The sequence below is a fragment of the Opisthocomus hoazin genome, chromosome 36, assembly GCF_030867145.1.
Source record: "Opisthocomus hoazin isolate bOpiHoa1 chromosome 36, bOpiHoa1.hap1, whole genome shotgun sequence".
Classification (NCBI taxonomy): domain Eukaryota; kingdom Metazoa; phylum Chordata; class Aves; order Opisthocomiformes; family Opisthocomidae; genus Opisthocomus; species Opisthocomus hoazin.
The window spans coordinates 413,863-435,309 of NC_134449.1; the positions used below are offsets into that span (position 1 = coordinate 413,863).

The 21,447-nt window shown below is 54.3% G+C and overlaps 2 protein-coding genes and 1 long non-coding RNA gene across 5 annotated transcripts; 2 read left to right on the forward strand and 1 right to left on the reverse strand.

The window, feature by feature from the left end:
• The first annotated feature begins 1,994 nt into the window (after window positions 1-1,994).
• Window positions 1,995-20,218, forward strand: LOC142365342 (medium-chain specific acyl-CoA dehydrogenase, mitochondrial-like). 3 transcript variants are annotated; one of them, XM_075446076.1, is made up of 12 exons: window positions 1,995-2,112; window positions 9,960-10,059; window positions 10,781-10,878; window positions 10,989-11,058; window positions 13,273-13,373; window positions 13,465-13,545; window positions 14,338-14,468; window positions 15,989-16,097; window positions 16,468-16,608; window positions 16,685-16,780; window positions 17,987-18,235; window positions 20,131-20,218. In XM_075446076.1, exons 1-12 carry the CDS (start codon window positions 2,059-2,061, stop codon window positions 20,200-20,202), a joined length of 1,302 nt encoding a protein of 433 aa, XP_075302191.1. In that variant the 5' UTR covers window positions 1,995-2,058; the 3' UTR covers window positions 20,203-20,218. The 3 variants fall into 3 exon arrangements, with proteins under 3 accessions (XP_075302191.1, XP_075302193.1, XP_075302192.1); XM_075446078.1 differs by lacking the exon at window positions 1,995-2,112 and adding an exon at window positions 7,676-7,881 and having other exon boundaries at window positions 9,963-10,059; XM_075446077.1 differs by lacking the exon at window positions 1,995-2,112 and adding an exon at window positions 7,785-7,881.
• On the forward strand, window positions 2,934-5,614 carry LOC142365353 (uncharacterized). Its single transcript, XM_075446089.1, has 5 exons — window positions 2,934-3,075; window positions 3,143-3,210; window positions 3,311-3,420; window positions 3,509-3,751; window positions 3,869-5,614. Exons 1-5 carry the CDS (start codon window positions 2,934-2,936, stop codon window positions 4,449-4,451), a joined length of 1,146 nt encoding a protein of 381 aa, XP_075302204.1. The 3' UTR covers window positions 4,452-5,614.
• On the reverse strand, window positions 18,229-21,404 carry LOC142365344 (uncharacterized). The gene is made up of 3 exons (XR_012766430.1): window positions 21,240-21,404; window positions 19,881-20,064; window positions 18,229-18,865 (listed from the first exon to the last, which is right to left on the reverse strand). It is a non-coding gene; the product is annotated as an uncharacterized LOC142365344 (long non-coding RNA).
• Between the last annotated feature and the right edge of the window lie 43 nt (window positions 21,405-21,447).

Here is a 21,447-nt window from a genome sequence, read left to right on the forward strand (position 1 = left end):
GCTTTTCACAGCTCGTTAGCTACGCTTACGATTCGTCGCTCTGGGGTTCTGCTTTGGACAGCTTCATCCTTCCATGAGACAGTAACACGTTCTTCACAATCCTGTTTCTTAGTTTCTGTGGTGAATTTTGAACTTACAAGATTACGAAACTTAATTATAGTAAGGGTAGGGCTTTACAAAATTACCTACAGCAGCAATAGCCCAGCTGTTTCGATGATCATGTCACATTTTGATTCCCCTTCTTATTCCTCAGTACAACACCAGCACGCGTCGGGCCTCGGTGAGAGCCACGTGTTGTGCCAGAAGCTGTGCAGAAGTCGGGTGAACGGTCGCTGCGCGCCGCACGCCGCGTTGGTGAGGACCCTCGATGCCTTGAACGTCTGAGCCAGCGCTGCAGGGCGTGAGCCACGTCTGGTTTTCAGATGACCTGCAACGAAGTGGGAGTGCACACCATCCCGGGCGGGTGATGCTCCTTGACGTGCTGTCCTGATGTCTGTCAACTAGTGACGGATCCGGCGTGCCACCTCTCATGCAGAGCATCTCCTCGGTCCCTCTTCCAGGCAGCCAGCCCAGGCAGAGCAGTCACAGCCATCACCTCTGTCCCTGCTCCGTCAAGCTGTAGGGAATCCGAGGAGCAAGTTGAAGACACTCGGGTGAGAAAACTGTTCATAGAATCACAGAATCTTTAAGGTTGGAAAAGACCTCGAAGGTCATCAAGTCCAACCGTCAACCCAACCCCACCATGCCTGCTCAACCATGTCCTGAAGTGCCACGTCCACACGTTTTTTGAACCCCTCCAGGGATGGTGACTCCACCACTGCCCTGGGCAGCCGGTTCCGCTGCTCGACCACTCTTCAGTGAAGACGTTTTTCCTAATGTCCAATCTAAACGTCCCCTGGTGCGACTTGAGGCCATTGCCTCTCCTCCTATTGCCTGTCACTGGGGAGAAGAGACCGACCCCCAGCTCACTACAGCCTGTGTTCAGGCAGCGGTAGAGAGCGATAAATCCCCCTCAGCCTCCTTTTCTGCAGACGGAACAACCCCAGCTCCCTCAGCCGCTCCTCATAAGACGTGTGTTCTAGACCCTTCTCCAGCCTCATGGCCTTGCTCTGGACACGCTCCAGCACCTCAACGTCCTTCCATTCTGCTCTGCTGAGAAGAGCCTTTTGTTGCCTTCTGGGGAGAAACGGGCCCGGAGGACGCCGAGGGATGAGCTTGGAGCAAGCGGTGGCTCCAGCACCGAGCTCGTGGCCAAGCACTGGATCCCATGAGTGTGGGCAGGGTTTCTGGCTGTGGCATGCTGGCATCGGCCCATTGAGAGCCTGCTGGGTGGTGACGTCTGTCCTGGTGACAGTGAGGGCCTTGAGTCATGTTTTGATGGTCCCTTTGGTGTGTCTCCCCTGCAGGCTGCGATATTCCAGCTGACCAGCGCTGGCTGCGGGGACCTGGCTGCTGCGCTCAGCCCCAGTCTGCAGGAGCTGGACCTGGGTGATGGTGACATTGGAGACCCCGGACTTCAGCTGCTGTGCGAGGGGCTGAAGCAACCCACCTGCCCGCTGGAGATCATGGGGTGAGGGACCCGGGGCTCCTCGGGGCAGCCCTTGGTGAGGTCTGGGCTGGGGCTGGGCAGCTGCTGCCGGCGGGGACGGGGAGAGGCTGCCGTGGGTCCCTGCACATCCCATGCTCCCTGCCTGCCCACCCGCAGAGCAAGAGGGGAGCGTAAAAGTGTGTCCCTCCAGGCACCTTCTTCCCTTTCCCTGGGTCCTACACCCCTGGGGTGGCTTCCAGGTGAGCCTTGTGGGGCAGAGCGGGTGGATTCTCACTCAACGCCTGAAGAAGTTCGCTGGTAGCTCTAACTGTGCCATTGCTTTGGTCCAGCCACGTCCAGTCAACTCCTGGCCATGTTAGCATCTTGCCTGGAGGGTCGTATCCCGTTTCTAGAATTGCCGCTCCAAGATTTACCTCTTTCTTAAGGCTGTTGAGAGGTTGAACGACATTGCTGTTTGGTGGTGGAAGACCTGAGGTTGGACTTCAGTGGTTGTCCTGTCCCCAGCCAGAATGGAGCAGACTCCACCTCTCCGACACCGGGAGATCTTCGCGCTGCGCGCATGGGTGGGTCGTGCCTCCTCTCAGCGGAAGAAGGGTTCTGGTACCAAGGTCCTTCTTCTGAAGGAAGGGCGGGCTCTGTCAGACCAGAGTCGTTCGTGGGGCTGCTGATGGACTTTTCCCAAGTCCACGAGGTCTTGCGCTGCGCTGCTTTGGCTGAAGAATCAGCAAAGACGGGCGCCCTGCTGGTTTCCACTGCCTGAAGCCCGGCTGAGTGTCAGTGACCTGGGCGAAGGGTGAGCTGGCTGGGGCTTGCGTGCTTTGGACAGAGAGGAATGGCCTCGATGAAGGGTCCTCAGGGGAGCAGAAATCCTCAGACCAGCTCAGCCCATTAACCTCCCCGCTCCCCGCCCCGTGCCAGCTCCCGGGCAGGGAGAGCAGCAGCTGGGGAGTGGGGAGGACAGCGAGGGGAGGTCTGGCAGGCGCTTGGGAGTGGGAGGGGGTGAAGCATAGGTGCTGCTGGTGCCCGGTCGTGCAGTGTGCTGGGGTGTCAGGCAGTGGTCAGTGCCAGGCGGATTTAAGAGTTCTTCTTCTCTGCTTCTCTCCAAAGGTTGATCAGATCTGGATTAATGAAAGGACGCAGCAGAAGCTGGCTGTCTGAAAGAGAAAAAGCCAAGGTAGAATAAATTGCACATTTCTGGAGCAGGGCGAGGTCCCTGACCTCATGGTGCTCTCACAGATACAGGCTGAACACTAGAAGTGAGGCAGGGCTGAGGGGATGTTTGTAGCATTTATGGATATTCCCTTTAATGCCAGAAAGGGGTTACCAGCGTCTCTGGTCGGGACGTGGCTGCAGTCGTGGCTGACTGTCGTGACGAGGGCGGGAGATGCTGCTGGGGACTGAGTTCTGCTCAGGCGCAACGGCAGCTCGAAGGGGTCCTGTCCGGATCCCCGTTAGGGCGCGAGGCGGGCAGAGGGACTTAGGGCAGGGATGTAGAAGAACGGCGCTGAGGGTGCAGACAGAGGAGTGTAGGCCCTCCTGCTTGAAGTTTCTGGGAGCTCTGTATGTCAGGGCGGGTGTTTTTCCTGTTCCCAGGGCCCATGGATGAAGATTTTGATAGTTCTGATTTGACAGCTTCAGAGGAGCTTGCTTCTGTCTCTTTTGTTTGTCTTGCTTTTATGCCGGAGAACTGCTTCTGGTTTTGCAAAGGGGGCCTGGCTCGGGGATCTCCTCAGGTTGTGAGGTTTTCCTCCCCTCCCGTAGCCGGTGCCAGCCTCTGGACTCTCCTGGTGCCAGACGATCCCTAGGGACGCCAGCCATGAAATCTTTCCGGGTCTGGTTTTCAGTCCACGAGCAACAACAACATCGCAGTGGCAAAGCAGGAGCTCCCTGAGCTGCAGAGACGCCCTCTGCTTTGAACTCCCTTGGCCTCCCAGGAAATCCCTGAAAATACCCGTCCAGGTCCTTCCTCCTCCCGCCTGGCTGTTCCTGTGCGTGTGTAGTGACGGGATCACGGATCGGTTCTGACGCGAGGGGACTTCGCCATGAATGCACAGCAGTTTGTGCCTGTAACCACGTGGACGAGGCGGGCGTCCCAGACGGCGCTGGGGCGAGGATTTGTGGAAGCAGAGAACGGCAGAATAGCTGGGCTGGGAAGGACCCAACCGCCTGCTCGAGCTGGGTCGGCGGGAGCAGCTTGCCTCGGTCGTGTCCCATCGGGTCTTGAGTACCCGCAGGGACTGAGAAGCTGCAGCCTCTCTGGGCAGCCAGGTCTGACGCTTGATCACGCGCACAGTAACAAGCTTTTTGTTACGTTTGCAGAGTCCCCAAGTGCGAGGTGCAGCAGCTGGGGGGGACAGGGGACGGAAAGGAGGGGCTCCTGGGCTCGGAGTGCCCGCCAACCCGACAGCCGAAGGCCGGGGGCTCAGCCCGGGCCGGTTGTGCTGCTGGTGGTCTGGGTCTGTCCCAGCCCAGCCCCTGCCTGGCAGAGGGGCTGCGGAGCCGCAGCTGGACCACGCTGAGCGGGATCTCCTGGGGTGCGACAGTGGGGGGGGCACGGGCTGCTTATCTCTCCTGCTCTGTGCGTGTGGGTGCCAGCGCCGTCCCCGCCAGCAAGTCTCGTTCTGCCTCCAGAACAGCCGAGGAGTTGTCTGTCGGAGCAGCTGCCGTCCTGCGTTCACTGTCCCTGCGGAGAAGCGACTTCGAGCCCATTCTCAGAGCCGGCGAGCCAGTGACCACGCTTGGGCGGACGTGCCCGTCCTCGGGCCCCTCCTCGCGCTTGCGCTCGGTGGCAGCGACAGCCAAACTCCTCCAGCAGTGCCTCCCCGGGGGGTCAGCTACAGGAGAGGTGGTCTGCGGGGGGCTGGGACCAGTCTGTGCAACTCAGACCAGTGACCGGGGGTGATGTTCAGGCAGGGCGAAGAAAGGAGTGTGTGGAGAGCAGGAATGGCGGCCATCCCCGAGCCGGGGCTGCTCTCAGACCCAGTGTCACGGCCCGCAGCCGTCCCCGCCACCTCGATGGCACCTGGCCCTGCCAGCGGGACGGAGCTGGTGCCGAGGGCTGTGTGCTGCGGCTCTGCCCGCGCCGTCCCGCTCCCCGCTGATGCCCAGGGACGATCCCGTAGGGGTCTCATCCAGCATGGCGGCCGGGGAGGGAGCGGGGCCGGTGCTGCGGAGGAGACGGCCCTGCCCGGCAGGAGCTGCGCTGGTGCCCGTGCACCCGGGCAGAGCTGGGGGGTTGTGCGAACCCTCCCTCCCTGCACCCGTTTCTGCTCTCAGAGAGGGAACAGAGGGTGGGGGGCAACAAAGCCATACAGATTCTTGTTGACATGTCGGTGTTGGAAGGAGCTGTCAGGCAAAAATCAAAAACTTTCCATAAATAATAGGATATTTAGAGTTGTTTTGTTATTTATACGAACTTTTAGGGCACCTCGAGGTTTCCGAATGCTCTGCAAAGAAAGGCAGATGTTGGCACGGCCTGATCTCAGCTGTGTGCTCCCCCGTTACGCCCGCTCAGCGCACAGCAGGGCAGCGAACAGAAGGTGCTGCTGCCCTGTATCCTGCCACAGGCAACGAAATCGTGTCTTTGTGGCAGCCATGACAGCAATGCAGACAGATAATTTATAGCTCTGCAGAGCGGGACGCCGCGGGCTGTCGGGAGCTGCCACTGCCTCCAGCAGAGCCGGCCCGGGACCCCCGGGAGCCGCGGTCTCTGCCCAGGGCGGGGGACGCGGCTGCTGCCGGCACAGACCCTGCCCGACCGGTACCCCAGCCCGGGTACCGATTCCCCGGTGAGTCCCCCCGCACCCCCCGCCCCGCTGCCTCGGGGGGACACGGACCCTCGCCCCCTTGCCCCAGGCACAGAGCCCCTCACTCACGCCAGTCCCCCCCAGCAGCTGGTTTTGGGGACCCAGACCGTCCCTGCCGCAGTGGCTGGAAGCTAAAGACCCCCAGTTGCTCCCACAGCTGCACGGGGAGCCCACCGGCCCCAGCAGCAGCACTGGGACCCCACTCCCACTCCCCCCACCAGCCCGGGGCACCCACGCCCTGGGTCTGGCTCCCGTTGCCGGCGCCGGATTCCAGCGAGGGGCAGGGAGGTGTCGCCAGAGCTGGCACTCGTCCCTGCGGCACGCGCACGGCCGTGAGCGGGAGGTTACGCAGAGCTCAGACGAGGTTTTAAGAGACAGGTTAAAAAAGATGCAATGAGATGATACAGCGTGTACAGCGTCTGCCCCGCCTGTTTCTTCACAGCTCCCGTTCGGCAGCTGTAGAGATGTAACCCAGTTGCACAAAAAAAAGTATTTGATGTGTTACATACAGCAGCCAAATTAAAAGCCCTGAGCCTTTGAGCAGATACGGCTTTAGAATTAAAAGAAAAAGAAAAAAAGACTGAAAATTTGAAATGAAGTAACGATTGCGATAGTCAGGAATGAAACAAGCTGAAAACATACCTGGCAATATTTTTATGGAATTTTGCGATGTTCTTTCGCGGCAGCAGCTTCAGTGACCTGCGCTGCATCAGCCCCTGCGTGATGTTCCGGCCCTTGCCCTCGCTGAAACACCGGCTCAGCAGCAAACGCTAGAACACAGTTTGTAATATTCAAAAAAATAAATTGCAAAACATTTATACCTGTTATAGAAGCTCGCCTCCCGTGACGAATTCAAATTGAGCAGCCAATTGTTAATTAATCAGTTGTGACCTTATTAGCAATAGAATTTATTTAAGCAAGCGATGAAGCAGGCAAAACAGCGCTGGGCGGCCGGGGAGCCTCCTGCTCCGCCAACGGTCCGCACCCCACCCCCCAGCAGAGTCTCTCTTTATAGTTTAGTGGTTCCGGGCTCTATGTGGCACATCCTGGTATATTTTTTTTGCAGCTGCACGTACTGTTGCGAGGGGGTCATCCTGGTCCCTCTGGGGGTCGTGAGAATGAAGGTCGTAGTTTTCCTCCGTGTTGTGGATCAGTTTCTTTTCTCATTTGGTCATGCTGGTCCAGCACGAAGCAGGAAGGATTCGTGCTCGTTTGCTCAGCAGGATGTCGATACTCTGAGGTTTGGTTTGGTGATTTGTCAACGTGCATTCCAAGGCTCACAGCTATCACAGCAGAACATCGCTCAAGTGGTTGGTGGGGTGGGTTGAGAACCGGCTGAGTGGCAGAGCTCAGAGGGTTGGCATCAGCGGCGCAGAGTCTGTTTGGAGGCTGGTAATGAGTGGTGTGCCCCAGGGGTCAGTACTGGGCCCAGCCTTGTTTAACTTCTTCATCAACGACCTGGATGAAGAGTTAGAATGTACCCTCAGCAAGTTTGCTGATGACACCAAATTCGGAGGAGTGGTGGACACACCGGCAGGCTGTGCTGCCATTCAGCGTGACCTGGACTGGTTGGAGAGTTGGGCAGAGAGGAACCTGATGAGGTTCAACAAGGGCAAGGGCAGGGTCCTGCACCTGGGGAGGAACAACCCCAGGCACCAGGACAGGCTTGGGGCAGACCTGCTGGAGAGCAGCTCTGTGGAGAGGGACTGGGAGTGCTGGGGGACGACAGGGTGACCATGAGCCAGCAGTGTGCCCTGGGTGCCAAGAAGGCCAATGGGATCCTGGGGTGCATCAAGAGGAGTGTGCGCAGCAGGGCGAGGGAGGTTCTCCTCTCCCTCTGCTCTGCCCTTGTGAGGCCCCATCTGCAGTGCTGTGTCCAGTGCTAGGCTCCCCAGTTCAAGAAAGATGAGGAGCTACTGGAGAGAGTCCAGCGCAGGGCTACGAGGATGAGGAGGGGACAGGAGCATCTCTCCCACGAGGAGAGGCTGAGGGAGCTGGGCTTGTTCAGCCTGGAGAAGAGAAGGCTGAGAGGGGACCTTAGAAATGCCTCTAAATATCTGCAGGGTGGGGGTCAGGAGGACGGGGCCAGACTCTTTCCAGTGGTGCCCAGCGACAGGACAAGGGGCAACGGGCACAAACTGGAGCAGAGGAAGCTCCAGCTGAACCCGAGGAAGAACTTCTTCCCTCTGAGGGTGACGGAGCCCTGGCCCAGGCTGCCCAGGGAGACTGTGGAGTCTCCTTCTCTGGAGATATTCCAGCCCCGCCTAGACGCGGTGCTGTGCAGCCTGCTGTGGGTGACCCTGCTTGGGCAGGGGGTTGGGCTGGGTGACCCACAGAGGTCCCTTCCCCCACCCCGCCCCGTGTGTTTGTGACATAGCGCCCGGCCCCGTTCCGCCCTCAGCCTTGGTCACAGCCCAGAGCGAGGCCAGGCCCCGCACCCCACGGCCCCACCGCCGCCCCAGCCGGACAGCGCCGGCAGCTGCCGCGGGTCGCCTGGGCAAGATGTCGGCCTTCGGAGCCTGCCGGGTGAGCGGGGGGGGGCCGGGCCGGGCAGGAGGCCATGGGGCGGGGGGCGGCGGGAGCAGCCGCGGGCCGAGGCGCCGGGGTCCTCCCGCCGAGGAGCGGGACACGGGGCGGCCCCCCCCCCCCCCCCTCTGCCCTGTGCTCCCAAGTGGGTGAAGGGTGAAGGGCGGCGGGGCGGGCGGCCACGGCCCTGGGGCCTCGCCAGCATCGCACTGCCCTTGGCGGCTCTGCTGGCCCTGGTGGTTCTGGTGGCCCTGGTGGTTCTGGTGGCCCTGGTGGTTCTGGTGGCCCTGGCGGCTCTGCTGGTCTTGGTGGTTCTGCTGGCCCTGGTGGTTCTGCTGGCCCTGGTGGTTCTGGTGGCCCTGGTGGCTCTGCTGGTCTTGGTGGTTCTGCTGGCTCTGCTGGCCCGGGTGGTTCTGCTGGCCCTGGTGGCTCTGCTGGCCCTCGTGACTCGGCTGGCCCCGGTGGTTCTGCTGGCTGTGGTGGCTTCGGGTGGCCTCGGTGGCTCTGGTGGCGTTGGGACGCGGCAGGCACTGGGCGTGAGCATGGCTGCGGGTGCCTCGGCGCCCAGCCCACCGAGCTGGGCAGCGGGGCGGCCAGCTGAGTGGGCGGGGGTCGGCCGCACCCCCAGGTGTCGGGAGCGGCGGGTTCCCGGCCGTAACCCACAGGAACGACGTTGCGCACCGCTCGGGTGCGGACGCCGCGCGAGTTCTCTGGCACGACCTCGGCAGCTGCCTCCACATCGGGCATTGCCACCGAGCTCTGGACTTTGGCTGCTTCAGGCCCAGCTTTCTGGTGGCAAAAATTATGACAATTACCTGGCTTTTTCTCAGCCCCATCTGCTTCTTGCCCGCTTCCGGATAAAATAAGGTGTGAAATGTTTTGGGGGGATCCAGCTCTTTGCAGCGGTTTCTCGGAGCTGTTTGATCCTGTTGGTTTTACCGCGCGACAGCGGCCGCAGCGAGGGGAGAACGCTCAGCCGGGCAGGTGGGGCTGGGGGAAGGCAGCGACCTGGCCAGGCTGGAGAGTTGGGCAGAGAGGAACCTGATGAGGTTCAACCAGGGCAAGGGCAGGGTCCTGCACCTGGGGAGGAACAACCCCAGGCACCAGGACAGGCTGGGGCGGCCCTGCTGGAGAGCAGCTCTGCGGAGAGGGACTGGGAGTGCTGGGAGACGACAGGGTGACCATGAGCCAGCAGTGTGCCCTGGGTGCCCCGAAGGCCAATGGGATCCTGGGGTGCATGAGGAGGAGTGTGGGCAGCAGGGCGAGGGAGGTTCTCCTCCCCCTCTGCTGTGCCCTGGGGAGGCCCCATCTGCAGCGCTGTGTCCAGTTCTGGGCTCCCCAGTTCAAGAAAGATGAGGAGCTACTGGAGAGAGTCCAGCGCAGGGCTACGAGGATGAGGAGGGGACAGGAGCATCTCTCCTGCGAGGAGAGGCTGAGGGAGCTGGGCTTGTTCAGCCTGGAGAAGAGAAGGCTGCGAGGGGACCTTAGAAATGCCTCTAAGTATCTGCAGGGTGGGGGTCAGGAGGACGGGGCCAAGCTCTTTCCAGTGGTGCCCAGCGACAGGACAAGGGACAACAGGCACAAACTGGAGCAGAGGAAGTTCCGTCTGAACGTGAGGAAGAACTTCTTCCCTCTGAGGGTGCCGAAGCCCTGGCCCAGGCTGCCCAGGGAGGCTGTGGAGTCTCCTTCTCTGGAGATATTCCAGCCCCACCTGGACGTGGTGCTGTGCAGCCTGCTGTGGGTGACCCTGCTTGGGCAGGGGGTTGGGCTGGGTGACCCCCAGAGGTCCCTTCCAACCCCGACCATCCTGTGACGCACCGTGCCGCAGCGGCTGGCGGTGGCGAGCGGTCCAGGCGCAACGCAGTGCCTGCTGGCAAGCACGGTCCCGAACTACGATGCCCTCATCGGCGGTCCCGTGCCCAGCAGCGGCCGGCCTGCGCTTCGTCACCCTTTACCTTCGCAGACGTTTTCCGTTTTCTGTGGAAACGCCTCGTCTCCCCCTGGTCCTGCCTTGTGCTCTCCCCGCTGCGGCGCGCGGGAGCGGCGGAGATCTCACACCCATCTGCTTGCTTCCTCAGCAGATGCTGCGAGCCGTGGCAGGGCGCGGGTGGAGGCCGCGCTCCAGCAAACCCGCTCCCAGCGCACACGCCAGCAGGCCCGGGGCTGGCTTCAGCTTTGGTAAGTACGGCAGGTTTGGGGAGGAATACGGCGTTATGGACAAATCAGAGTTAGGAGGAAAGCCAGCCGCGCTGCGGTTCGGTGGGAATTTACAAGGGGTTTCTTCTGAGTAGATTTCTGTCCTCTTTTAAAAAACCATTTGAAAACCAAAATCACTTTCCTCTCCAGCTGAGGAAAGCCGGGCACGTTTGTGATGTTTATGGGGTTTTATTGTTTTTCGAACTGATGTCTGTCTTCAGCTTTTTCATTGCCAGAGTTCCCTCAGCTTTGAAGAATGATCTCAAGTTGGCTTTTACAATGTTAAAATAACTGTCTGTAGTCTTAGCGGAATGCGGTTGTAAAGAAATTCCCCCCCGTTTAGGCCTGGTACGTAGGTAAGAGCAGATTTAGCAGCCAGACGTTTGGAGCGAGTAGCCAGAACCACCAGATGAGGAACGCCGCTCTGCCTCTGTCTCCTCCTCCGTTACGCAGCGCTCCCCGCTGCGTCGCCGCTGGCGTGCGGATGAGTCGGTCAGAGATCAGCGCGGGTTTTCTCTGGAGCGAAGGAGGAGGTCGAGCCGCTTGGTTGCTGGAGAGGCATGGGGAGGCGGGTCCACGTGGTCTGGGTTGTCCTGGGAGGAACTCACGCTTGGTTCTTCTTTTCTCGTCACCTGACAACTGGCAGAATGAAAAAGAGTACGGAATTTGCGAGGTGGTTTTTTTTACGTTGTTTTTTTGCTAGAACTGACTGATGAACAGAAAGAGTTTCAAGCCACTGCTCGGAAATTTGCTGTGGAAGAAGTTATTCCTGTTGCTGCACAGTACGACAAAACTGGAGAGGTAAATTACCATAGAGTAGGGGGGGAAAAGTCGATTTTTATCTTAATCTGTGTCAAATTTATAATGTTAACGGTGACGAATCCGGAAGTGATTCTGCCTGTCTGTTCCAGTATCCTCTGCCGCTCATAAAACGAGCTTGGGAGCTTGGTCTTATGAATTCGCACATACCGGAGAGCTGCGGTAAGTAACCGTTCTTTTTCATCTGTAAAATAAAACAAAGAAAAGGCCTTTGAGGAGATTTATATGTTCCGTATAAAACGAACAGTCGCCCACTCGACGCTCTAAACTTCCTCAGCAGGCAGGCTGGCGCCTGCAGCTGGTGCCGGGGGCGGACGTCGTCTGGCCACAAACTGGGCAGATCACGATTTCCTAATTTGTGACCAGGTTTTCTACCGTGGCGACAGCTGCCCGACGGTCCCCTGGCGCGGCGCGGCCGCTGGTGGGGCGGAGGGGTCAGAAGGTTGCGTTTTGATCTCGTTTCTGACGCAGGCCGGAGCAATTTCCGAGTTTAGTCCGGAAGGACGGTGTTCCAGTTTAGGTGCCGTGCGGTACGGCAGCGCATTGGTGTGTGACTGACCTTGGAAAGAAACGTTACATTTCAGATTTTCCTTTTGCGTTTATATTACCTGAAAACGAAGCTGGGGAAATGTCCATAGCAGAGCCTGTATTTTTGAAGAGTCAGCGGAGGGTGGACCTTTTATCAAAAATTTAATTAATAAGGAAGAAAGAGACAAAAGGAGTAATTGTGAGGAGCAGCCACAAATTCTAGGGAAACTCGAGGCTGAAAGAGCATTAAATTAAAACTTAGAAGGGACAAACTGGACGCCATTCCTTTACAAGGTCTGCAAGGGAGAGCGGGGAAAATGCACCCCAGTCAGCCTGATGCACCGCGTAAATTAAGAACACGATGAAGTACAGTGGAGCAGACACGCCTCCGGCACGCCGTGGGGTTTTCCTAAAAGGAAGTCAGGGCACAAAAAATAAATGGAGTTTGCTGCAGGAGCTGATAAGCCTGTGAACACCTGGGTGGTATAAAATGCTCAAACTTTGGAAATGAATGTGAACAATCAGCTGGTTTCATAGCGGAAAAATCAGCAGCACAGACTGGCTGGCGCTTGGGCTGAAGAACCGGGGAGAGGGTGTCCCCAGGGAGGTCACAGAGTTTGCTGGGAATACCGAGTTACTCCGTGTCGAAAAGGTGTGAAGAGCTGCAGGGGAAGGCTGTGAAACTGGGCGACTGTTAAAATGGCAGACGAAAATCAGAACAGGAAAAATGATGCACCCAGGAAAGGAAAGAAGCAATCCAAGCTTCCCAGAGCAAATGGTGTCGTCTGAGCAAGTTAGTGCCTCTGGAAAAAAAAACAAGATTTGGGGGGTTAGAATATAAAGTGTTGTGAAGATGTCAGCAAAATGCCCACAAGTGGTCAAAGCCATAAACTTCAGGTCAGAAATTAAGAAGAGAATGATGAAAAAAGCAGAAGGCATAATTCTGCTGCTGCCTGAATCCAAACTGCGCTTGCCTCTGCAGTTCTTTAAGCAGCCTGATCCTGCCACCTGGAAAGGGTGTCGTGGGAAGGGAGGAGATTCCTAAAAAGGTGACAAAGATGGTAAAAGGTACAGAACAGCTGCTGAGTGAGAAACACTGCAGCCGTCAGCGTGGTGGGGCGTCTGAGAAGGGACCGCTAGCTCACCGTCCCTTCGGTGCGACCCGAAGGCAGCAGGGCCAGAGCAAGTGAAAGGAGGTGGCTCCACACTAAGTGCAGAGTTAATTTGTGCGGCTCGTTACCCCTGGATGATACCGGTGCTCAAATTGTACGTGGGGGCAAAAAGAGAGTGGGCAAATCCCCAGAAGAAATCTCTTGTCGGGGGCTGGCTGACAGAGAGACCAAGGAAACTTGTGGCTGAGGAAGTCACCTGAAGGCTGAGGAAAATATTCTGAGGACGTATAGCTGTATCGTTACTGCGTTTTTATCCACTTGCCAAAGTGTTGGCTGCTGTCGGGAGCAGATTACCGGGTTGGTTTTCTGACCGATGCTTGGTTTTTGTATTCCTGAGTGCTGTGGTAGCTCAGGAGCCCGTGTCGCCCTTCCTCTGCTTCCTAAGAACTCTTCAGAAGATTCTCAGATGTGAGGTAGTTGAAAGGCTTTGGCAGTGCATTCTCGCAGTTGTCCCACGTCAAGCCCGTCACCCTGGAACGGAGAAATGTGATTTTTAAGTCATCTGTTACTAATCTGCAAAAACTTTTCTTTAGAAGGCTTGCGTGGGAACGTCTGATCGAACACAGGGCACAATCAGATGCATGAGGGGGAATGTGTTTCCGATAATTAATTTTTGTCGCTCACTGATGTGTTCCACTTCAGCCTCGTTTTAGTCAGTGAAATATTTGAACTGTAGGTGGTCTGGGCCTCGGCACTTTTGAGTCCTGCCTCATAACGGAAGAGTTAGCGTACGGATGCACGGGGGTTCAGACTGCCATTGAGGGGAACTCCCTAGGGGTAAGCGCTGTCCCTTCCTGCCTCCTTTCAGCTGGAGTCCGTGCCCTTTAGAAAGGTGGCTTAACGCTCTAAATATTTAATTTTCTTTCAGGAAATGCCAGTAATCATTGCGGGAAATGAGCAGCAGCAGAAGAAATACTTGGGAAGAATGATAGAGGAACCACTTATGTGTGTAAGTAGGACTTGGGAACACTGTAGAATGTTCCGAAATTACATTCATTGGGTTTTTTGGGCTGTTTAAAACACTGATATCTACTCACAACTTAGCCTGTGTTGGTTTTTAAACAAACCGTGGGCGTTTACTGAAAGCCAGGGAGTACTGAATTAGATGTAAGCAGGAAGCAAACAGAAGATACTGCCTGGAAAAGCATCCGAAGTCGCTTCCAGGAAATTAACGCCTTTGAATTCACTCTCAAGGGAAGCTGCAGGGGTGTAAGGAAAATGCAAGGTTTGTAGGAGCACAGACGCAATCAGATGGGCATTAAACTGCACTTAGGGATGTCAGGTGATATTTAAGCAGAACTTGTCACATAGAAAGATGTAAAGATTTATGTGCAGTGCGTTAAAATGGGAGAAACTAAGCCTCATGAAATGAAGAGCACGGTTCCCATAAAATTTTACTCTGTGCTCTTACTTTCAGATTTCAAAGATCGTCAGCTTTCGTGTCAGAGTTTGTGAAGCATAAGGGAGGGGGGTGACTTATTAAAAGTTACAGAATGGTTCTGGTTATCATTAGAAGATCATTCCAATTATTATTATGGATTTATAAGGAGAACTAACCCTATGTGCTTGGACTCTTGCTCAGACAGCTGTTGGGGTTTTTCGCTGTAGTATTTTGGGGTTTTCCACACAGTCCATTTAAGACTTTTACAGATCAGTTTGGTGCACGTGATTCTGCAATAATTTCTGGTTGCTTAAAACCAGAGTTTTATTCCTCAATATTTGGCATTTTCTTTTCTTCTAGGCTTACTGCGTAACCGAGCCTGGCGCAGGCTCTGACGTGGCCGGTATAAAAACCAAGGCTGAGAAGAAAGGAGACGAATATGTCATCAATGGTCAGAAGATGTGGATCACAAACGGTGGGAAAGCAAACTGGTGTGTTGGCTTTTGACTGGCGTCCCATTCTGTTACTCTGTTCCGACCTGAGGTGCCCCCCACGCCCCCCAGTTAGACACCAGCGGTTCTCTGAAGGTCTGGCACAAAGCTGAGCCTTCGTCATGGTGCATCTCGCTGCCCTTGGACCTGTGACCAGTTCGTCAGGGCAAGGTGTGAGGCAGGGCCGTGTGAGGCAGGGCCGTGCAGCGTCTCACATGGACACTGAGCGATGACGGGACAACTCCGCTCAAGAAGGCCTCTCAATTTTTGCTGCTGTCAAACAAAACCAGTTCCGCTGTCTCTTCCGGGAAGGGCAGCACCAGTCAGAGTTAACTGGCCCAGTGCTCAAGAGGCTCCTGTTACAAGGGACCTTGCTCTGTGGCTGTGGTGGCCCAGATCAGTTGCTTCTGATTCTGCTGGAAACGTCTCTCACTTCCAGTGAAGACAGAAAAATGCCAGCATTGTGGTGTGACCTTTTATTTTGCTAAGGGAAGACATTTGCCCAGTGCCAACGGATCCAGGTTTTGCTGTGGCGTCTGTGGAGGTGCTTTACAACACAGACCTCCTTCATCACGTCTCACACAAGAGCATGCTCATCCCCACCACACAGATTCTTTTGAATTCAAGAGGAAAAACTTGACACATTTATGTCTAAAGCTGCATTTTCTTGTTATTTATTTCTCTGTTCAAGGCAGACCCCTCAAGGAGAATCTACCACAGAATCACAGAATCACAGAATGGTAGGGGTTGGAAGGGACCTCTGTGGGTCATCTAGTCCAACCCTCCTGCCGAAGCAGGGTCACCAACAGCAGGTTGTAGAGGACCTTGTCCAGGCGGGTCTGGAATATCTCCAGAGAAGGAGACTCCACAGCCTCCCTGGGCAGCCTGGGCCAGGGCTCCGGCACCCTCAGAGGGAAGAAGTTCTTCCTCGTGTTCAGACAGAACTTCCTGTGCCTCAGTTTGTGCCCGTTGCCCCTTGTCCTGTCGCAGGGCACCACTGGAAAGAGCTTGCCAACCAACCAGCTCTCTTTGATGTTACTGAGCACCATCAGTGTGATTTAGCACTGTTTGATTTCTAACGGAAAAAAACTCCTTTATAGCTTATACTTAGCAGAACAAAACTGAGATCTTCGAAATCAGCTGATAACTTGAAGGTTCTGCACGCAGTACTGTGATTCCTGATTTTTACGTGCGTGCTGTGAAGTGGTTTCTGTTGTACTGTGCGTGAAGCCGATGGGAATGTTAAGACTTAAAATACATGGAAAAGGTGAAGGACCTTTGCGTGCTGACCTGAGGTGACTGTAGTAAATCTGGACTTTGGCAGTAAGAGACGCACTGACACTTCCTCTCTCTCGCTGCCTCTCCGTTTATTTTTGGCAGGGCCAAAGGGTTGTTAACTGAGTGGCAGATCTATTATATGGTAGAAAGACACATAAAAGCATCCCATGTGTTAGCTAAAAAAGTACCTGATCGTTAATTGCGAGGAGAAACGGACTGCCCTCGTCTCTGTTTTACACCAGGTATTTTCTGCTAGCGCGTACCGATCCAGACCCAAAAGCTCCCGCAGGCAAAGCCTTTACTGGATTCATTGTGGAAGCGAATAGCCCTGGAATCCAAGTCGGAAGAAAGGTGAGGAGCGTACCTCTGCTTTGACAAGCCATGAGTTTTCATTCGCTTCTAAAGCGGTAACGCAACAATCCGCCGTTCACACTGGACACCCTGGGCTAGTTCTCTTTGGGGAAAGAAAGACAAACGAATGATTACGGCTGCAGAATCGATTTCACAAACAGAGACAGGAAACTGCTTGGACAAACTACGGGCATGGCGATCTGTAAATGCAAAGCTAGTGTTTGTTGTGTACGTGATGATTTTTAGACAAAGCCAAAGTGTTTGGGGGAAAAAAAAATTACCTGATGCTTTGAGTAAACTGAAGAATGAAAATGTGTTGCACCTTGGCAGAATCCCATTGAGTTGCACCTCTGTCAACTTCCCTGTACAGGAAATGAACATGGGCCAGCGCTGCTCCGACACAAGAGGTATTGTCTTTGAAGATGTCAGAGTTCCGAAAGAAAATGTATTACTAGGTGAAGGAGCTGGCTTTAAAATCGCAATGGGAGCTTTTGATAAGACCAGACCACCCGTAAGTATCAGAAAGAAGTTACTTAGAAATTCCCTTTATATTTTCCGATTTTCATGCTGTGCTGTGTTTAATTCAGGTAGCAGCTGGTGCTGTTGGGTTAGCAAAAAGAGCGCTCGATGAAGCTACCAAATATGCCTTGGAAAGAAAAACCTTTGGGAAACCAATTGTTGAAGTAAGTTAAATATATAAAAATAAGTATATCCAAAAGCTGCGTTTTCATACCTGATGTACTACGAGTGAATTTTCAGCGTTGTTCCTTTACATTCAGGACGTGAGATTTATGGTATCTCTGCCACTGCTTGGCTTTTCAAGTATATAGGTCAGCGCTATCTGAGTAAATCTAGTTATGCAGTAACTCCTGGGATTCTTCAGTAATTTATTGATGATAATAGCAAAATCACAAAGAAAACTCCACCCAAAACCCTGAAACTGTCAGGACACACTGAAGCTCTTCAATGCTCATGAGCAGGGATTTTCAGGGAAGGAGGAAATCTCCCTGAGGCAGGGACACAAGACTCACAGTATTAATACTAACGGAACACATTGCCAATCACACTGCTTTCCTGGCTTAAAGAAATATCCATAAACATCCGACTAAATACAGATCTCATAAAAAGGAAAGCACAACTTCATCAATCAATACTTAATCCCTGTGACTAAGTGGATTTTAGAATTAAAAACTTAAAAGTCTGGGTGGCCCAAACGGTTCAGGAACGGGGCTTGAGGTGAACCGGTGTGCTACACCGAGGGATGGAAAGGGGAATCAAAACGTGAAGTGATAACTGGAGGGCTGGAGCACCTCTCCTCCGAGGACAGGCTGAGGGAACTGGGGCTGCTCAGCCTGGAGGAGAGAAGGCTCCGGGGTGACCTTAGAGCAGCTGCCAGTGCCTGGAGGGGCCGACAGGAAGGATGGAGAGGAGCTTTTCACAAGGGGGTGCAGTGATAGGACAAGGGGGAACGGCTCTAAACTAAAAGAGGGCAGATTTAGAGTAGACACAGGAAAGAAATTCTTCCCTCTGAGGGTGGTGAAGCACTGGCCCAGGCTGCCCAGAGAAGCTGTGGCTGCCCCCTCCCTGGCAGGGCTCAGGGCCAGGTTGGATGGAGCTCTGAGCACCCTGGGCTGGTGGGAGGGGTCCCTGCTGATGGCAGGGGGTTGGACCCAGATGATCTTTAAGGTCCCTTCCAACCCTTACTATTCCATGATTCTATTCCATGATTCCATGATTTTGAGAGCCTGATCCAAATTCTGGAGAACTCAAGTATGATTTCCTGAGCGCGCTGAGCTTGCAAATTAAGATATTAAGAAGACTTTATTCTGCTTGGATGTCAGAGGGTTTTAGGCAGGCAACGTTAACATGGTTTGTTTCCTCAACCACAGCACCAAGCAGTGTCTTTCATGCTTGCTGAAATGGCCATGAAAGTGGAGCTGGCCAGGATGGCTTACCAGAGGGCTGCGTGGGAAGTCGACGCTGGCCGCAGGAACACCTACTACGCTTCCATCGCAAAGGCCTTCGCCGGTGATGTTGCGAACCAAGTAGCTACGGACGCAGTGCAGATTTTTGGAGGAAATGGATTTAATACTGAATATCCTGTGGAAAAACTCATGAGAGATGCTAAAATCTACCAGGTGAGTAAAAGAGAGGATGCAATCTGTATAGTCATGCATACATTTTATATAAAATACACTAGTGGCTACTTATTTGAAATGGTGACGTGCACACACATAGAAGTTTTGAGGCTGAGAGCAATAATCCTTCCATTTAAAAAAAGGGCATGCAAATCAGGCAAATTCTTGCCTACAAAACTCTGTGTGCATGAGATCAACAGCTTAACCTGCCCAAGAGGAACAGCTGCGTCTTCCTCTCAGCCCCATACCTGGTGCAGAGAACGGTCGCTGGAAATCGCATCCTGTGCCTTGTCATACCCAAAGCGGGCGCACAGAACAAGCGACGCGCGGTGGCTGCACCGAGTGTGCCGCTTGCCTCCCTCCTCGTTGAGTCTAGAGGAGAACACTCCAACAGCTTCTGCCTCATTCCTCATCAGTCACGGTGGGGGTTGGTTTAGGGGTGTTTTTTTTTCCTTTCTGCTTCCCAGGCTCTGCATCACTTCTTGCTGTGCTCTGAACCTTCTGCCTGAAACTTTGGTGTCGTAAGCTGGGCTTTACTTCACCTGAGATATCACCAGCACTGAGTGTCACGTGTTAGTTATCTTGTGTGTGTTCATTAACAGAAGTGTGGCGCAGCCTGCAGTGATTAGCCTTTAAAAAAAAAAAAAAAAAAGCCCAGAACAAAACCCCCAACAAAATGTTCCCATATTTACTCATATTTAGCCCATAGTGGCTCATAATCCCCAGATCTTTTTCTTCAGCGTTATTACCAAGAAATTATTCCCCATCATAATTCTTCTCGTAGCATATACTATGCTACAGTTCTTTATTTGGAAAGATTGATTGAATTATGTTCAGGAAAACCAGGAATCTTTTATCTTTTCACATCTTCCTGACATTAATAATGACTAGAAAAAAACACACCGAAACAGAGGACAACAAGAAATGCATGTGGGCCGTGACCCGCAGCGCTGTAACAGGTGTCATTCTGAAGATTCTAGGTAGTTGAAATTTCGTTTATTGCTGACTTCACAACTATTCTCACTAGCTGAGAATTTTTCTCTACCTCAGGACAGAAAACTGCTGGTTTGGAATCTAAAGGTTCTTCGTATTAATCACACTCCTGCAACTGGGGAAATGAATGAGTAACTGAATTTGTCATGATTGGGCTTTTTTGCTGTCAGGCTCCACCCTAATGTGACCACAGGTTACAGCGTCTTTATTTCTGCGAAGCTGCCTAAGGTTCTTGGGAGGATTATCCCCGTTTTATGACTACAGACAAAGTGAAATTCCATACCTCTGAGCAATCTGCCAAAGATTCGCTTTGGCAGAGCTGGGAGCTGAAAGACTTCAGCCCCTGAGCTCTGTTTCTGGAGGAAAATGTAAAAATACATGCTCAAGAAAAAAAGGAGGAAATAGTGTGTTGAAGACAGTATTAGTTCAGAAAGAGTAGTGGGAATAAATGGATGAAAGGGACCGTTTGCTATGGCCTTGAAAGGCTAGTCAAAGGAAATGCAGCACTTCCAGCGCAGGTCACCTCCTCCCCTCCACCCACCGTTTCCAAACCCGCTTTGTGAAGCCTAAGTTACGTATTTTCTTCCCCAGAGAAGACATTTCCCCCATCCTTCTTTACTCACTACCTCTGTTAATTCCATGAGAACCTTACTGAGTTTTGCTGAGCGCATCGGAGAGAACAAGACGGTCACTTGGGATCTCGTGTGGGATTTATTGCATTCAGCCCGCTGTAGTTACTCCAGACACACTGGAATTTTGTTCAGTTTTCTCTGTCTTTTGGCACGCCCTAACCCACACAGGGGTAGTGCTATGAAGGTTTACACGTGTAGAAAGATCTGTTAAAATATTAAAAACAACACAAAACAAAAATCAGCTAACATTATTGTAATTCTTCTTTTCAGATTTATGAAGGAACTGCTCAGATTCAAAGGATGATCATAGCCCGGGAACATATCGGCAAATACAAGGCTTAAAGAAACGTTTCAGGCACGTCTGGTGTGGCTGTAGTGTTCTGTGTTCTAATGGAAGAGGATCTGGGAGCGTTTCTCAAGACAGAAGGGCATGGAAAGACACCTTTTCCTTCAAAATCTTTGCTGTGCACATGATTAAGCAGTCCTGCTGCACCCCCCGTCCATTCCCTCACTTCGCTCCTTCTGGCGAAAGGAGCCTGGCAGGGACCCTCCCCGTTCCTAGGATACGTGTGAAGTTTGAGGTGGCAAGACAAGCAAGCAGCCCCAGTCTCTGTGCCTCTGTGCGAGCAGTGCCATGGGCAGATGAGGCTGAGCAACAGCTTTCCAGGCTAGCCCCTTCTGGCTGCCAGCTACCAGCAGACTTTCTCATTTTCGGAGGAGGGCTGCGAAAGGAGCTTGGCAGCGACCCTCTCCGTTCCCAGGCTGCGTGTGAAGTTTGAGGTGGCAAGACAAGCAAGCAGCCCCAGTCTCTGTGCCTCTGTGCGAGCAGTGCCATGGGCAGATGAGGCTGAGCAACAGCTTTCCAGGATAGCCCTTTCTGCCTGCCAGCTACCTGCAGACGTTCGTATTTTCGGAGCAGGGCTGCTGGAGGGAGCCTGGCAGGGACCCCCCCTCATTCCCCCTAAGCTACGTTTGAAGTTTGAGGTGGCAAGACAAGCAAGCAGCCCCAGTCTCTGTGCCTCTGTGCGAGCAGTGCCATGGGTAGAAAGGTGTCTTTGCCTTTCCATGTGCCCTAAGGACTGGCGTGGGCCTTTCGGGAGAATCGAGCAGCTGCAAAAGGGTATTTTGGTGCCTCCCAAGGGCCTCCATTTCTCCTTTTGTGCTTTCCAGGCCGCTCTGTTTGCCCTCTGGTGTGGCTTGCAGCTCTACAGGTGCCGTTTGGTGCAGCCCACAGCTCTACGTCTGCCCTCGGCTGACACCCAGAACCCTCCCTCTGCCTTTCTCTGTGCCCCACAAATGCCTTTACCCTCTTCTCCCCTCAGGATTGGCTCCAGTGGCCTCCCACCCTGTCCTCAACAAGAGGAAGCTGGGGGACGCACCGGGCACACACGGCGCTTTGGGTCTGGGGGGGCCCCCGGCGGGCGATTCCCGGCGCTGCCGGCTCCACCCCGCGCCCGTCCGCCGGGGAGCGAGGGCCCTGCTCCCGCCGCACAGCCCCCGGCCCGGCTCCCCTCACGGGCGCTGCCTCCCTTCGCGGGGTCCTTCCGTGCCGCGGGGTGCCCGTTCACCGCCTGCGTGCCGCGGGGT

Coding starts and splice junctions, on each gene's coding strand:
- LOC142365342 (XM_075446076.1), top strand. CDS start 2,059: ATGGAGCAGACTCCACCTCTCCGACACCGGGAGATCTTCGCGCTGCGC. Junction 13,546..14,337: donor TAGAGGAACCACTTATGTGT/GTAAGTAGGACT, acceptor CTTTTCTTCTAG/GCTTACTGCGTAACCGAGCC. Junction 14,469..15,988: donor AACGGTGGGAAAGCAAACTG/GTGTGTTGGCTT, acceptor GTTTTACACCAG/GTATTTTCTGCTAGCGCGTA.
- LOC142365353 (XM_075446089.1), top strand. CDS start 2,934: ATGCTGCTGGGGACTGAGTTCTGCTCAGGCGCAACGGCAGCTCGAAGG. Junction 3,076..3,142: donor GAGGGTGCAGACAGAGGAGT/GTAGGCCCTCCT, acceptor TCCTGTTCCCAG/GGCCCATGGATGAAGATTTT. Junction 3,421..3,508: donor GCAACAACAACATCGCAGTG/GCAAAGCAGGAG, acceptor ATACCCGTCCAG/GTCCTTCCTCCTCCCGCCTG.